A 16,968-nucleotide genomic window follows, 5' to 3' on the forward strand; every position below is an offset into this window, starting at 1 on the left:
TACCTGGAGGAAGTTCTGGCTGGAGATGATGAGCGCCAGCTGGGCACTGAGATCTTCTGCTTGGGCTTGGCTCCCTCTGACCCCCTGGACTAGCTGAGGGATGTGATCAGCCACCGCCTACAGGAAGAAAGGAAAATGAAAACTGAGCACACCCAGGATGGTGACGTACCAAAATGGGGTGTGTGGGGAAACGCCCCCAGCGATAATGTTCTGTGGATGTGCCTTCCCTCCTGGGGGTGCCTGGCCCAAACCCTGGATTCACTCAGCAGCTTTAGCCCGTTGGGCCCTTGCCAACACTGATGCCAACACAGTACCTGGGGGTAGGCTCCTCCCACACACACTCTACCCTGTGGTCCCCCGGGTCCCAATACACGCAGCACAAGGCGATTCTCCATAACGAAGCCTTAAAACAATTTCCCCAGTTGCAGCTCACACCATCCTGGCTCGTTAGGGTTGAAAACCCTAGCATCAAAGAATCTATCCAATTCACAGGTGGATAAACTCAATTCATATGGTCCAGTGATCAGAAGAAAGTGAGAGAAGCACTCAACTAACAGCATACTTCAGCATTTCGATATCTGACTTTGCGGGTATACGTTTCATCTGTCAGCTTTCATGTCACTGTGGTTCCTCTTCCTGTGTTCTCATTCCTCAAATGGGAAAACCCAATGCCCAGGATAGGGGAGGGAGGACAGCATCCCAAGGTGAGACCACTTGAAAGTGACCGTCTTCCACGGTGCCTAGGAGATGCTGGCCTTTTCCCTCTCTACAAGTCCTCTGGCTTGTCCCTTTGCGCCACGCCACATCTGACCAACCAGGCCCTCAGAGGCCATGGCACAGTGACCGTCACTGCTAAGGAAGGGTCCAAGAGCAGCCCACCCTGGTGACACGTTCTTTGCAGGAGGCTATTTCAGCAAGAATTAAAAAAAAAATTTCGGGCTTCCCTGGTGGCGCAGTGGTTGAGAGTCCGCCTGCCGATACAGGGGACACGGGTTCGTGCCCCGGTTCGGGAAGATCCCACATGCCACGGAGCGGCTAGGCCCGTGAGCCATGGCAGCTGAGTCTGCGCGTCCGGAGCCTGTGCTCCGCAACGGGAGAGGCCACAACAGTGAGAGGCCCGCGTACCGCAAAAAAAAAAAAAAAAAAAAAAAAAAAAAAATTTCCAGGAGAATTTCACTCGCATCCTCTTCTGCTGGCTCCAGGAACTTGGCCCACTTTACCTTCTGCACCGCAACCTGATAAACAGTAATGCTCTCATTCCCTGACAGAGATACCCACGGGCTGAGTATGTTCCTTTTGTTCATAAAAAGTAGGAGGAAGGTTCATACTATTTTCCTGGACACAAGTAGCGTGTGCTCCCTGAGAAGGGGAAATGCCATTTTGCTACCCCTGCTGGCGGCTGAAGTCAGGCCCCAACAGGAAACCAACTCCCTCCGCAGCAGGGGCCTGGCTCTCAGAAAAAAACTCCTCTTTATGTGCACAACCCCGAGGACAGGGTCCTCCTGCATTGCTGAGGCTTTTCCACCAGAGCAAACTTGCTCCCCAGTGAGGGGCTAGCCTCAGAGAACTGGGATTCAGGATGTGGAGGGCCCTGGGTGGTCTCCCCACAGGAGTAAAGCCATTTTTGAAGTAGAAGCAGCAACACCCCTCACATGTAAATGGTTTCACAGAGGAGATTTGAGAAAGGACAGAGAAGGCTCAGAGCCCACGCAAATCCAAGATGCCTCTGCACCCAGCTCCCACGGCGAACCGAAGCACTGCAGGGAACTTCAGTCAGGCATGGTGTCAACATGTGGGCGATGGCCAGGCACTGAGATGTGCCTTTGGCACCACTCGGGGCTCTCCCAGGACAGTTAACTCTGGGCGCTCAGAGAAGGCGGCAGAGGTGGACGGCACCCTCTGCGGCACCTTGGCTTCAAGCGCGGCGTCGGCGACAGGTCTCGGAAGATCAGTGAGGCAACCACAGAAAGCACCAGAGCGCAACAGCAACGAGGCCAGACAGGATGAATAAGTCCTCAGGTGCCATCAGTGCAAAGCAGGAAGTCACCCCTGCCATGATGAGTGAAGACTGAACACAAAGGCCGCCATTCAAAGGGAGCAAGGCCCTCTGGAAATTCAATGCTTCATTACCGTTTCAGAGCCCTCAACGGCCTTGTCATTGATCCTCCTTGACTTGTGCTCTCAAAAAGGAAAAGAATCTACACAAAGGAAAGACAATGCTGGGAAAAACATGTTCTCTTTCCAAACATAGGCCATTCACTTAACAGACAAAAACCAGACGTGTGTGTGTACACCTGGAACATGGGAGCCGGAACAAACTGGATTAGGAGCCTGGATGAGCAGTCTTAACCGAATTACCAGGGCACTGGGCGCTCTAATGTTATCAGGGTCTCCTCCAGCAGACCTGGCTCTCTGGCAGCTGGTGCCTCACCTTGCAGCTCTGGACCAGCTGCTGCTGGGCCGCGGGGTTCTTGTTGGACACGGCCGCGTTCTGGGAGGCGGCGATGGTCTGCGTGGCTGCAGCCGCAGCCTGCTTGGCTGCAACCTGGGGAGGACAGTAAGAGGAGGTGAGGCAGGGTTCACACGTGCAAACACACACACACGCACATTGACGTAAATCCCCTCCACTAAAGGGGGTCACCGCAGGGCTCCAAGAAAGGGCACCCCAGGCACAGACGCCACCCTTTCAGCACCAATGACATTCTAACCTAGCCACGCCCTGTTGTCTTCCTTTGGTTTAAGTACCCTGGGACAATTGAAAAAGACAGGCTCAAGTGCCGATGTTCATCTGTCATTTCTCAAAAAGACAAGGGACGAGTCCCAGGACCGCGATGCCACTGATAAGCGGCACGAAGTCTAAATGTTTTAGGAGAAAAACATTTCTCTCACAAGAAGCATGGGCTGCTCTCTGGGTCAAGCACCGAGCACAAACACTGGGGCTCCTGACTTGCCTGGGCTCAGAAAGGCCCAGATGTCCCCACTGGCGTACTTAATCGTGTTTAGTCTCTAGTCTCCCTCCACAGACAAGGAGGTCAGCTTTCCTCCAGAACTCAGCAGATTACACATGGAGGGATTCCTCACTAGAGCCAAGTTCTGGCCTCTAATGCCCCCAAATTTTAGTCTAAGAATCTCCTGTGTACGTTTGTGAGAGAGATTTATTTTCTTACAGAATTTGTGCCTATTACTTTTTTTTTTTCCCGAGAATAAATAAGCATTCTGAAAGACGACAGAAGTATTTATTACTCCCTTCCAAACCTATTTATCCCCATCTCCAGTTTTCCGAAGTTCCTATCATCTTGGGAGTCGTGAAAGAGTATTACCTCCAACAATATATATACATTTTTAGCTAAAGGTCCTTTCTGAACGTGTACATCCCTTAATGCCAGGAAAAAAAACCAAAACAAAACAAACCTGGTTCCTCCTGAAAGAAAATTTGAATTCTGTTCAAGAATGTTAAACTCTGAAAAGATTCTGACATTGTGCAACCATGAACTGAAGCAGTTTTTCAAACTGTGTCAATGGACCTAAACCACTGAACATAAACGTACAATGTCCCTAAACCAGACGTTCAAAGCATTAAACTGCACCTAAAGCATTAAACTGCATTGTCTATCTTGATTTATCTTCTTTTCTAGGGGCACTGCCTTATGAATTCGCTTATTCTTTCAGTGGACTCTATGCAAATCTAAAACCTGGAAAACCAGCCTCTTTACTGACCTCCAGTCGGTTGACGATTTTTTTCTTAATAGCATTCTGGGCTGCGGCGTTGGTTGCCACCCGGAGACCTTCTGCAGCTTCTCTCAGCCTTTGCTGCTGGTCCTCGTTCTCAGGGTTGGCTGCAGCTCCCTACGAAGGTGAAAAGAAAGATTCCAAGAGGTCCAAGGGGCAGCATGTCACAGACGCTGAATTCATGCCTTCAATGTTACTTTTTCCTATGAATACCAAGTAACAGGAAGAGAGAAGCCAAAGCAGTATCTTTATGATAAAGATGTTTCCTCTCACAACAAAAAAACGTCTACCAGGGGATGTTTCCAAACTGCACAGCTAAACAAGAAAAATCCAATAATAATTAAATTAAATAAACAATTAAACACTGGAGATCATAGCATTCATCATCCACATAAATTACCTTGTGGTGAGAAACCCAATGGTTTAAAAGATGTTAAGATAAATCTCCCTCCTGATCACATCTCTCAGGGAGAATTTTATTTTAATTGGTGTGACAGACACATATTGCTGCTGAAAGATTCTCCTGTCCTGCGGCACTGGTGAATGAGAATGGGCTAAGATTACACCGTAACCCAGGGGCTGGTCTGGAGGGAGTGGGGGGATGGGAATGCCATCCAAAATTCTATAAGCCACTGTGGTTCAAGAAAGACCATGTCTAGAAATTGCATTCCTAGAGAGTCTGGGCTGGCAAATATAGCCAAGTAGAATTGGTCCCCAACTGTACTAATGAGAGAAATCGATGCCCCTATCCAGGCAGGGAAAGAGGAGGGTGCTGTGCACAGCTGATGGCCATGTTTCCCTTGTGTAAGCCCACGGCTCTTTTACTGTGTTGCCGTAGGTTAAAGTGTGTTAGGAGTCCAAGTGGATTTTAGTTAGATGGGTAGGATTTTGAAGCAGGGAAAGGCTAAAGGTAATGTAGGGAGAGGATAATTTTACTGCCCAATAACTCGACAAAAACTTAAAGCACATCCAGTCTTCCACGTCCACCTGAGATAAAAGCATCAATTAAGATTCTTCTCACAGGGCCTGGATGCTTTGTGACCAGCACTGGATGTATGTAGATGAATGAGTTTCTTCCCATGAACATTTTCGGGCAATAATATTTGCTTGTGAGGCAGAAAGAAACACGCCAATTATCGAAATCAATTTTCTAAACATCTCAATTTTCCATGTGAACACCTTGCCAAATTTACCAATTTGCAAAAATCTCTTTCATTGAACTACGATATGTATAAAAGGTCATAGGAATTCACACCGAATGGAACAGTTTTAACATCTGTGACAGAGTTGTTTTGCCATCCTCTTGGATGGAATCTTCTTTTAAATTTAAACCACTTTTAGTAGTCTTGATTTTTGTGTTTTTAGCAACTAAAAAATTATATTTTTTGCATTTCACATATAAAAGGATTGTTTGGGCTCCTTTTGCGTTCTTCTGCAAGTTTATGAGAGTCATTTTATTTTTTCTGGTCACTGGGTATTTTCTAAAGCCACTCCTTTATCAATGCCTCCAGTGGCATGCCAGCCTTAACTGTGTGTTTCAAGCAGCAGGAAAGCACCATTTCTGCACGTTACACTGACGTGCGTGTCTGGATCCTTCCTTAGCAATATCTTTTTTATGATGAATGTGTATTAGATATGGGGTACTAATCTTGGCCTGAAATCTTAGTTACTGATTATGAAATCTTTTTTTTCTTCACACTATATATATTCTTTGGAAGTCTAACCATCGTACATTCTTTGTCTTTCAACAAAATTCAGCAAATTAAAATACTGCCGTGACAACAAAGTATCAACTTTTAACTAAAAAGTTAAAAGAACTTAACAAAAACACTCAACCTTGTCCCATCTAATATAAATAAACAAAAATAACAAACACTTTGGTAACTTGGTAAAATGCCGTGAAAGAGTCTGGGGAGCACTACACACCTAAAAACAAATGTGCACATTGGTCCTGGCTCAGTCCTGGTTATGTGATGGTAGGTTTAATCTTTCTGAGTTTTAATTTTCTCATTTATAAAGTAAGGGACAGATTAGATTTTTCACTAAGATTCTTTCCAGCCTAGCAAGTAATTTTTGTGAACATGAGGGTTTGTCTGAAATGGCTTTCTTTAAACTTAGGAGAAAAAAAAGGAAACAAAACTAGTAACAACCTTAAAAAAATTAACTATAATCCAAAACCCTAATGCGTATTTTTGCTAAAAGGGATGCTAAGGAACAGAGTTTCTTGACTGAAAGAGGGATCAGGGACAGAGGAAGGAAGTTCGGACCCTGCCCCTCCTGGGGACTCTCTTCAGCCCTACCCAAGACATATCTCTAAGGACTATCAGCCCCTCAGGTAATACAATGGTGAGTCAGACAAGGAGGAAGGTCTACTGGATGTCACTGCATGTCACATTACATCGAAAGTGAAGCAATTCACACACTTGGTTGAGACACATTACTGTTCTGTTAGAGACCAAGGAGGCAGGCTAAGCTGTGGGGATGTTTAATGAATCTGAAATGCATAGGAATACATTCAACATGTTACCTTGGTGATATGAAGTTGAAAGTCATTTCTATTTTCTTATTTATACTTACTGCATTCTCTATTCATTTCACCAAAAGCATATGCTAATTGCATAATAAAAACATCATAGATAAATACAGCCTTATCCATTTAAAATAGTTCTCACCCGGAGGTAGGCATCGGAATCTTCTGTGAAACACACACACATACACCGGGTCTTAGCAGCAAACTCGGAAGTTAGGCTCTTTGGGGGTGGAATTAAGGCATGTGTACCTCAGTAAGTTTCACAGGGTTCTGAAACAGAGCCCTGGATAAGAATCACTGGCTTTTAACAGCAATTAGAGAAGAAAAATAAAAGGAATCCAAATTGGAAAAGAAGAAGTAAAACTGTCACTGTTTGCAGATGACATGATACTATACATAGAGAAGCCTAAAGATGCTACCAGAAAACTACTAGAGCTAATCAGTGAATTTGGTAAAGTAGCAGGATACAAAATTAATGCACAGAAATCTCTTGCATTCCTATACACTAATGATGAAACATCTGAAAGAGAAATTAAGGAAACACTCCCATTTACCACTGCAAAAACAAAAAGAATAAAATACCTAGGACTAAACCTACCTAAGGAGACAAAAGACCTGTATGCAGCAAACTATAAGGCACTGATGAAAGAAAAATTAAAGATGATACAAACAGATGGAGAGATATACCATGCTCCTGGATTGGAAGAATCAACATTGTGAAAATGACTACACTACTCAAAGCAATTTACAGATTCAATGCAATCCCTATCAAACTACCAATGGCTTTTTTCACAGAACTAAAACAAAAAATTTCACAATTTGTATGGAAACACAAAAGACCCCGAATAGGCAGAGCAATCTTAAGAAAGAAAAAACAGAGCTGGAGGAATCAGGCTCCCTGACTTCAGACAACACTACAAAGCTACAGTAATCAAGACAGTATGGTACTGGCACAAAAACAGAAATATAGATCAATGGAACAGGATAGAAAGCCCAGAGATAAACCCATGCACATATGGTCACCTTATCTTTGATGAAGGAGGCAAGAATATACAATGGAGAAAAGAGAGCCTCTTCAATAAGTGGTGCTGGGAAAACTGGACAGCTACATGTAAAAGAATGAAATTAGAACACTCTCTAACACCATACACAAAAAGAAACTCAAAATGGATTAAAGATCTAAATGTAAGGCCAGACACTATAAAACTCTTAGAGGAAAACATAGGCAGAACACTCTATGACATAAATCACAGCAAGATCCTTTTTGACCCACCTCCTAGAGAAATGGAAATAAAACCAAAAATAAACAAATGGGACCTAATGAAACTTAAAAGTTTTTGCACAGCAAAGGAAACCATAAACAAGAATCACTGGCTTTTAAGTTAGAATGGGCATCATCAGAAAATCTACAAACAACAAATGCTGGAGAGGGTGTGGAGAAAAGGGAACCCTCTTGCACTTTTGGTGGGAATGTAAATTGATAACAGCCACTAAGGAGAACAGTATGGAGGTTCCTTAAAAAACTAAATATTAGAATTACCATATGATCCAGCAATCCCACTACTGGGCATATACCCAGAGAAAACCATAATTCAAAAAGATACATGCACCCCAATGTTCAATGCAGCACTATTTACAATAGCCAGGTCATGGAAGCAACCTAAATGCCCATCAACAGACGAATGGATAAAGAAGATGTGGTACATATATACAATGAAATATTACTCAGCCATAAAAAGGAATGAAATTGGGTCATTTGTAGAGATGTGGATGGATCTAGAGACTGTCATACAGAGTGAAGTAAGTCAGAAAGAGAAAAACAAATACCATATATTAACGCATGTATGTGGAACCTAGAAAAATGGTACAGATGAACTGGTTTGCAGGGCAGAAGTTGAGACACAGATGTAGAGAACAAACGTATGGACACCAAGGGGGGAAAGCTGTGGGGGTTGGTGGTGGGGGGTGGTGTGATGAATTGGGAGATTGGGGTTGACATGTATACACTGATGTGTATGAAATTGATGACTAATAAGAACCTGCTGTAAAAAAAAATAAATAAAATAAAACTCAAAAATTAAAAAAAAAGAAGCATCGTGACATAGGATAGCTGTCAAAAAGCACAAAGTTGTCTGTTAACTCTTTATTCAAACTCTCCTATAAATAGCTACTGGGTTTTGGATAACAGTGAAGCAGGAAACACCTATGCAAAATCTTTTTTTTTTTTTTTAAGTGGTGAGTTTTGAGAATTTGCTGCCTTTATTCTTATGTATATATTTATATATACATATATTCTTTTTCAGATTCTTTTCCCATATAGGTTATTACAAAATATGGAGTATACTTCCCTGTGCTATACAGTAGGTCCTTGTTGTTTATCTATTTTATATATAGCAGTGTGTATATGTTACTCCCAAATTCCTAATTTATCCCTCTCCCCACCTTTCCCCTTTGGTAACCATAAGTTTGTCACCTATGCAAAATCTTGAAAGAAGTTTAGCTGAGAAGTCGAATGGAGGGCAAAGTGACATTAAGGCTGCAGGAAGAAAACAGGTCAAAGTGAATTTACTGTTGAAATCTCAAGTTGAAATTAATCATCATTTTCACTAAAGCCAATGGCAATGACCCAATGTAAAAAGAGTACTGGCTAAGCAGGGACTCTTGTCTATGGCTGAGTCAGCACCACTTCCCTAAAGAGTTTTTTCATTCATGTGTTCCAAGACCTTCCCCTTTCCCACTTGAAGAAGGTTAAACATTACGAAGCCATATAGATTTTAAACAAACAAAAATGCACACTCGTCTGACCATTCTCTTTCTTGAAGATACCTTCCAAATCCTAACTTTCAATGATGTTCACTTTTCAATTGAATAAATCCAATGTACTACCTTTGCAGCCTCCACCATGCGAGCGGTAGAGTCAGCCAAGAGTTTGGCCGCTGCCAGGAGCTTCTTGGAATTCTCCATGTCGATTTCTGCTTCCGCATCTGACCTCATGGCGTTGACGAGGTCTGAGGTGGCCTGAGCCAGGACCCGGGCCTGGCGTACCATTTCACCTAGAGGGTGGGACAGAGGATGCAGTCTGTTTGTCTGCTTCCTAAAGCTCAGGGGAAACCTCAGGAGCCAGCACAGTCTTGTCTCTATTCCTCTGGCAAAAGGGACGAAGAGAAATGAGCCTCCATGCTCCATTCCTAAGCAATGAAGCCAAGTCAGATTCTGAACCAAAAATATTCCCTGAGGCTGCCAGGCCTGTCTACCCCCAATCACATCCAAGTTCAGTCTTTAACTGTGTGGGATAAAAATGACATAAGTAACCTAAGAGGAACCCTTTATAAAGAGAAGGCAGGGAACAAGATTATGTGGATTTATTATGTGCATTTAAGCTTAGTAAATACTTATATAGAAAATATTATTTACCTCACGTCAGAAGCCACTTACACAAAAGCCCCTATAATGAGCTCTTTGAGTAATGTGCACAGGAAAAATATTTTAAAATTTCGAGTCAATCTGCATGCTACCTAACACCAGATGAGTGGTATCACATAACCTACTCTATTTGTGTCACTTGGCTCTCACTCATAGGAAGCACAGACCCCAGTTTCATGCTCAAAGGCTGAGATTTACCTTGGCCCAGTCTTCCTATCAATTTACTCACCTTTTCCTTCCCAGCATTGATTTTGATCTCGTTATTAGTAATGGTTATTAGTAGCTGGGGTTTTACTGTTATCTATTTCAACTTCCTTTTGGAAGTGGGAGGGGTACCATCGTCAACATTAAAAATAAAACTACTCAAATATGAGCAATTTCCTCCCCGAAAGGTCATTTGTGAAGGATGACGAAGCATTATTAACATTAAGGGGGAAAAAGGCTTTCACGAAAATCAAAAAGTGCTCAGTTCAAGGTACCCTGGATTGGATCCTGGGACAGTGAATGGACATTAGTGAAAAGTTGGTGAAATCTGAACCATGTCCGTAGTTTAGTTAACAGTAACATACCAATGCTCATCTCCCAGTTCTGACCAATGTCCCGCGGCCTAACGGAGATGCTAAAAAGGAGGGAAACTGGGAAGGGTACAAGAGAAGTCTATTACCCCAGCAACTTTACTGTATATAGAAAAAATATTCCAAAGTAAAAAGTTTATTAAAAAAAATAAAAACAAAAGAACCAAAAAAATCCAGATGTGTGGAGCAGTGCCATCTCTTAAATCACTTAAGAAGGATAGAGAAAATCACAAGGTAATTTTCTTTAAAAATACAGTCGTTAAGAAGTGTTGCTCTGTGCTGAGGAAGAAGTAGGAAAATAGACTTCTTACAAACTCCTGGTAGGGTTGCAAATTGTAGAACCTTTCTGGAGAGAAACTTCAGACACGTTTAAAATAAAAAATGTACATACTTATTGGCCCAGAAATTCAACTGATAGGAATTTATCCTACATATACTCCCCAAAGTAAACAGAGATATTTTTACAAGAATGGTTACTGCAATATTAATTTTGTAAAACAAACAGAAACTTGGAAACCACCTAAATGTCCATTAAAAGACAACTGGTTAAGTAGATTATGATGCATTCATTGAATAGAATACTATGCTGTCATTAAAAAGATTAGTGTATAGGTCAACATGAAGAAACTTTCTAATATATTCAGTGGAAAAGGTTGCAGAAGAGTACGTGTAACAGAATTCCATTAATATGAAAAGAAAGAGGGTGTTGTACATACACATAAATGTCAGTAGGAAGATTGAACATTTCTGCAAAGATGAAACAGAAATTGGTAAGTGGTCAATTCTAGAGATTTAGATGGGATAGTGATGGGCTGGGTCTGGGGAGACGTAATTTTTAACTAATAGACTGAAAAGGTGCATTTTACATACATACATACATAATATATATATATATATATATCTCGTTGTGTTTGACATCTTAGAAAAACCTTTCTGGTTGGAAAGAGACTGCCCCTCCCAGAGCTAGCCAATACTTAGAGATAGTAAAGGGTCTAGCCAAGAGTATGGTGGTAAACTACCCAATCCAGAGTCATCCTCTGTCTGGTCCCTACAGCCCAGGAGTCAATATTCCTCTGCCTTCATCATCCCAGAGCCATGGACCAGGCAACTAGGGATCACCTCTATAAGGGTAGAGCCAGCTGAAATTATTCAGACGTGCCAAACTTAAGCTGTTCATCTTGCCTTTCCCACAGAAATCCCAACATAGGTGGTGGCCTAAGCTCTCTCCTCGATCCTGTCTTCTGCCATCTGATCAGAACTTGATGCTTCCCCTGTGACCCTGTGTGACACGCAGTGACCCCCTGTGTGGGACCTGTCAGTATAATAAACTTCATTCCAAGCCTCATTCTTGCCTACCCCTGTGGCTGCACCAACTTTACCGTATCCAACGTGGACATTCTTGGAACAAAAGGGATTTACTGTGTAACTAAATTATTAAATAAAGATACCCTAGTTAACGTTAAGTCTTTCAGTGTTGCTGGGACAGGCACATTAGGACTCTCAAATCTTCTTCCCAGCCTCAGGGAAGAAGTCTCTGACTGAGGTGGATGAGAACTTGCCCTTTTGCCAGATGTCCAGGCAACCATCGTCCGACTCACTCACAATCATCACCATCAGGGAACCCTAAACCGACCGGCCCACCCACAGACCAGCCCCTCACCAGCATCGCCCATGGAGCTGAAGATGCTCTCGGTGACACACATGATGGTGTCGGTGGCCTGGTCATAGCGACCAATGGGCTCGCCTCGGCTGGCGAACTGTCGCACATGCTGCAGGAGATCGTGGAGGGCCTGGCTGACCACACTGGCCGCCGCGCTGACCTGCTTCAGCAGCTCAGTGTCGTCGGTGGCTGCCTGGCAGGCGTGGACGCAGTTCTCCACTGAGCGGTCCACGAGCTTCCCTGCTTCAATCAGCTGCTCCTGGCACACAGGGGAGCTGATGGTGGGGCTCACGACCTGAAGCGAGACAGGAGTGAGTCTTGGTTACCGTGGGACAACTCTGGTCTCCAGCACCCACTAGCATTTCCACCACATCCTTCTGTGGTCTGGGCCTCAGTTCCTTATTTATAGGACCAGGGATTCAACCAAACCATCACTGAGGTTTCTCATACTTCACCATTTCACTTTGTGATTTTAGATGCCCATTAACTCTCATCTCCATTAGTGCTCTACAACCATTGATACTACTGACTACTTCTGTAGAGAGAAATTTCTGATATTTACCCTTTATACCTCCTGCTCTTAGGAACCTCTGAATTGAGTCTTCTGAGCTGAGATAAAGACTATGTAAAAGAATTATATTTTTTTCCAGAGGAATATATTATATTTCCTGGAACTCTGCCTCTAAATTATTTGAAAGATTAGAGGAGTTGTGTCAGTAATCTGTGATACTAGGATGGTGAACGAGGAAAGCAGGAGGGAGACCATCAGTGACCCCTCTGACTGATGTTGCAAATGCTCCGATAGGACCAGAAATGCCAGGCTGAACCAGATTACACATCTGTACAATATGCTATGTCATCAGGTTGAGAAACAGATGGCTCCCATCTTGTGACACGTCATCTCAGCAAAGATACACATGGTTGAGTGGAAAGGGTATCTGAAGTCAGACTGGCCCGAGTTGCAACCCTAGTCCTGCCACTTACGATTTCTGTGGCTGTCATCAGTAACATCTAAGGGCCTCAGTTTCCTCTTCAGTAAACCGGGGATGATGGTGCTTAATGAAGTAGTGTATTACACAGAGGGTGTACATCCTAACTGGCAACCATGAACTTCATCGTTACCTCCTTCTGATTCTGTGCAGTGCAGAAAGGGCTCCCATGGACTCTAAGGATTATTACTGAACCCATATCTAATGCTGTAACTGCACAATCCAAGAGCTCTTTGTGCACAGGGGTAAAGAAGACACACTGAGAAGTCCAAAGGGGAGACACAGCAATTGGCATGTAGAAATGGCAATGAGATACAAAAAGGACCACTGCCTGAGGACTTGAACAAGGAAAAAATGATTAAAGAACTGGACACCTTATACTGAAATCCTGTCATGTCACCTAAAAGACACCTGAAGCAAGCTCTAAGTCTTAGACAATTTTAACAAGTTCTGCCCCTGGTTCCTCTCAATGCCTGGAGGCAGATGAGAGCGTGTGACACTCTGTAGAAAGGGCTGGGGTGCCAGCTGGCTTACCTTGGCACACGCCACAAGCTGGGAGGTGGAGAGGGCGCACTGGGTGGCGGCAGCAATCACCCTGTTCTGTAGGACTGTGTCCTCAGCCACTTGGGCAACATTCTTTGCCTTTAGTACCAACATGGCAGCAGCATTGGCAACAGCTTTGGCCAAACTCATTAAGACGTCCTAAGAAAAGGGAAAAAAAAAATAGTCATTTATATTTTCCTAATCACGCTTCACAGCCTGAAAGTAAAGTGTGGTGGTCCACTTAAACATTTTATTAAAATTCCATTTGACCTTTTTCCTTCCGTACTTTAGAAAAATATTTTTCCATTTATTCTTCTGAAATGTCCAGTTAGCCTGAGAGCTAATTAAGGAAGGAGACTTACATCCTAATAACACAGTCTCCTATACATTAAGTAGCATAGGTTTCAATCCAAAATCGGTTAGTGTGAGGGAAAGGCTTGTATTTTAACCACTGACTCACATTTGCGCACTTAAACAACACTTAGAATCTTGACAACATCTCCTGAGTCTGTGGTGGATCAGCTGAAAATATACACTATGAGCAGCAGGAAGGATAAAATTCACGGCCTCCATCATCATGCCCCACTCTAACTTGAAAATTTATTGTTCTGATTTCTACTTTGCACAAGATCCAAGCCGTCATCAGAAATTCAGCCACATCTCGGCCTCCAGAGGGCAACGTTGAACAGGCACGGATAGCACCTCCAGCTCAAGAGCCCGTGAATGCTCTGAACATAAGTGATTCTCAGTGTTCTGGGGCCTTCTGGATGGAGATGAATTATTATGAAAAGTGGAAAGGGAGCCTACATAAATAAACCAGCTACAAGAAGACCTCACTGAAGATGCAAGGAGCTCTGCGCCTTGAGAGATCAGTTTATGCTTCAAGTCAACATAAAGGCTTTCTGCCTGCAGGATGGAGAATCCTTTGACTTAGCCCATCAGATGTGTCACCCACTTCTGTGACCTGAAGGATCACCACTGCTACGTTTAATTCACTTCTTGGCTTTTAATACTGAAAGTCATTTATTTGGTTTGGAAATGCCTTCCCAAACATATAAGCCATTATTATTTTGAACATGTCAAGGCTTTCTCCCAGAAGAAGTGTGGTCAGAAGTCTTTATTAATTCATCAGATAATGAAAAGCCCTTTTGATTCTGAATGCAAAAGGCACCACAGAGTCTTTACAACAAGGTATTTTATGAGAAGATATACTGGGAAGAGTGTTTAGCCTGTACAATTGTACACAGAGCAAAGACTCTACCTTGTCCAGGCAAATCAGAAACCCATGAATCCACCAAATAAGCAGCTTTTAAAATGGACAACAACAAAGCAGCCTGAAAGGAACAGCTTGGTCCAGCCTTTTTTAGGTCTCTGGTGTTTACTGGATGTCCAAGGGAAAACCACAGCCTGTGGTGCCGAAAGTTGAAGACGCCTTTGGGATCTGACTGGCACTCATCTGTCATACAACTTCTAGAAACTGCTCCCAACATGGCCTGCAAAGTTACAGTTCTTGGACATCTATCTCAATGCTCAGGGAAAACAAAATTTGAATGTCACAAATTATGATCAAGATTTTTAAAAGCAGTCTTCCCAAAATGGGTCAAAGTATTCCTTCCCTTGATAGGATCCATCTTTTCACCCAGGGACCAAGATTTGGTCATGCAGACTCTTGACTGTTCTAAAGGGCTTTGTTAGACTCATTTATAGAAATCCTGCTCCTCCTATTAATTCTGTCCCAGAAAAAAAAAATACAGTTAGAAAAAGAACGTGATACTATGGCTATAGTTGCTGACAAGGCCCTTGTCAAACTTTTCAACAAGACCACTATTATGCAGCTCATGTAAAATAAATCTTTGTTAACTCTGGGAACATGCAGTACATTGAAAACTCAATAAAAAGCTCCAAGATAGGATCTCAAGAATCAGAAAAATAGAGAGTAAGAAATCCAATGTCAGTAAGCCAGGGGCTACCCATAACTGGAGGAGGTTGTAGGGTCACCTTACTGTCCTGGTGTTTACCTAGAGAACGGGAAGCATTCAAGCCAGGCCTTCCCCTGTTAAGAAAGCCTCCACAGGACCTACCCTAAACTTGAACCTGCTTCCCTAGCACGTCTGCATAGAAGCAGATATTAGGAGGCGGAGTTTGCATTTATATTGTGAGGGAAACAGTCTGTCAAAGAAAAAAAAAGAGGAAAATATTAAAAGAAAAACAAAAAACACCTCAAGGCAGGGACTTCTCTGGTGGCACAGTGGTTAAGAATCTGCGTGCCAATGCAGGGGTCATGGGTTTGATCCCTGGTCTGGGAAGATTCCACATGCTACGGAGCAACGAAGCCCGTGCGCCACAACTACTGAGCCTGCGTGCCTAGAGCCCACACACCGCAAAGAAGAGTAGCCCCCGCTCGGTGCAATTAGAGAAAGCCCATGTGCAGCAGTGAAGACTCAACATAGCCAAAAATACATACATACATACATACATACATACATACATACTCAAGGATATACGAGATGCCTTAACGAAGGACTGTGACTTCCCTCTCAATCTTCCCAAACACTTTGGAAAATAAGTTGACTGCATCAAGATAATTAAGCCAAGTAAACCAACAGATGGATCTCGTATTTACGCAATTCCTAAGTAGGTACCTACCTACAAAGAATTACTTGCTCTAATACAGAATGCACAGGACACACAAGGGTAGTTTGAGGATCTGACTAAGGGGAAGTCAGGATGGGGACATAATTAGCTTGGCTTCACTGAGATGTATTTATGTGGTCTACAGTTAATTCTGTTTACAGTTATTATTGGACATTCCAGCACAGAAATGGCTTCCAGAAATACTCCTACCACTCATTCTGGGTCTCAGCCTCCATGATCACATGAATGTTCATGCACTGAATGTCTCATTGTATTGCAGGATCTGAATGAGTGCTATGTTCCCAGCACCCCAGGAATGTGGAGAGTAGAGAAGGTACATGTTTCATGTATCCACAACATACATGACCATGTCTTAGCATAACTGACACGTCTTGAGGTGATGAAGTTCGGCAGTTCTAGACAAAATAGCAAGCAAAATTGCCCTGAAGCGACTTGAACGCTAATGGAAAGTTGAATGATCCTTTAATTCTGAATTCTACAGAAATCTCAAACATTGAACCTGACATAGGATTTGGAAAAGGGCATCTTCCAGAGAACAAGGGCTCAAACTATAACAGTTTAATTAGAATGTATTTGTATGTTACTTGTAAAATGAAGACTTAGGAGGATGAGGAATGAAAGGCATCTTCCCACAAGTATGTGAAGAGTTCATCTGAGCCTGAAGATCCCTGGCAGAAGGCCTCTGCACCCCATCTGCGGGGTCTGGGAATAGAGGCAAACAGGTTGAGATCTTGTCTGAGCTGGCAGTGCATCCAGCCAGCTGCAAACAGTGGCTACAGCTGATCCCCAGAGGACACGTCCCTGGTATTGAAAAAAAAGGGGTGACAAAAAAGACTGCCACACTTGTGGTTTTGGATATGACAC

General features: G+C 43.2%; 1 protein-coding gene across 3 annotated transcripts in view; it reads right to left on the reverse strand.

Moving 5' to 3' along the window:
• Positions 1-16,968, reverse strand: part of TLN2 (talin 2) — a 446,754-nt gene that overhangs the window by 126,841 nt on the left and 302,945 nt on the right. For all 3 annotated transcript variants that reach the window (XM_060294173.1, XM_060294172.1, XM_030878890.2), the window contains exons 20-25: positions 13,441-13,608; positions 11,918-12,212; positions 9,146-9,312; positions 3,718-3,846; positions 2,432-2,545; positions 4-117 (exon numbers count right to left, since the gene is read on the reverse strand). In XM_060294173.1, coding sequence (XP_060150156.1) covers positions 4-117; positions 2,432-2,545; positions 3,718-3,846; positions 9,146-9,312; positions 11,918-12,212; positions 13,441-13,608 — 987 coding nt within the window. The remainder of the gene's footprint in view (positions 1-3; positions 118-2,431; positions 2,546-3,717; positions 3,847-9,145; positions 9,313-11,917; positions 12,213-13,440; positions 13,609-16,968) is intronic.

The sequence above is a fragment of the Globicephala melas genome, chromosome 2 (genome assembly GCF_963455315.2).
Source record: "Globicephala melas chromosome 2, mGloMel1.2, whole genome shotgun sequence".
NCBI lineage: Eukaryota > Metazoa > Chordata > Mammalia > Artiodactyla > Delphinidae > Globicephala > Globicephala melas.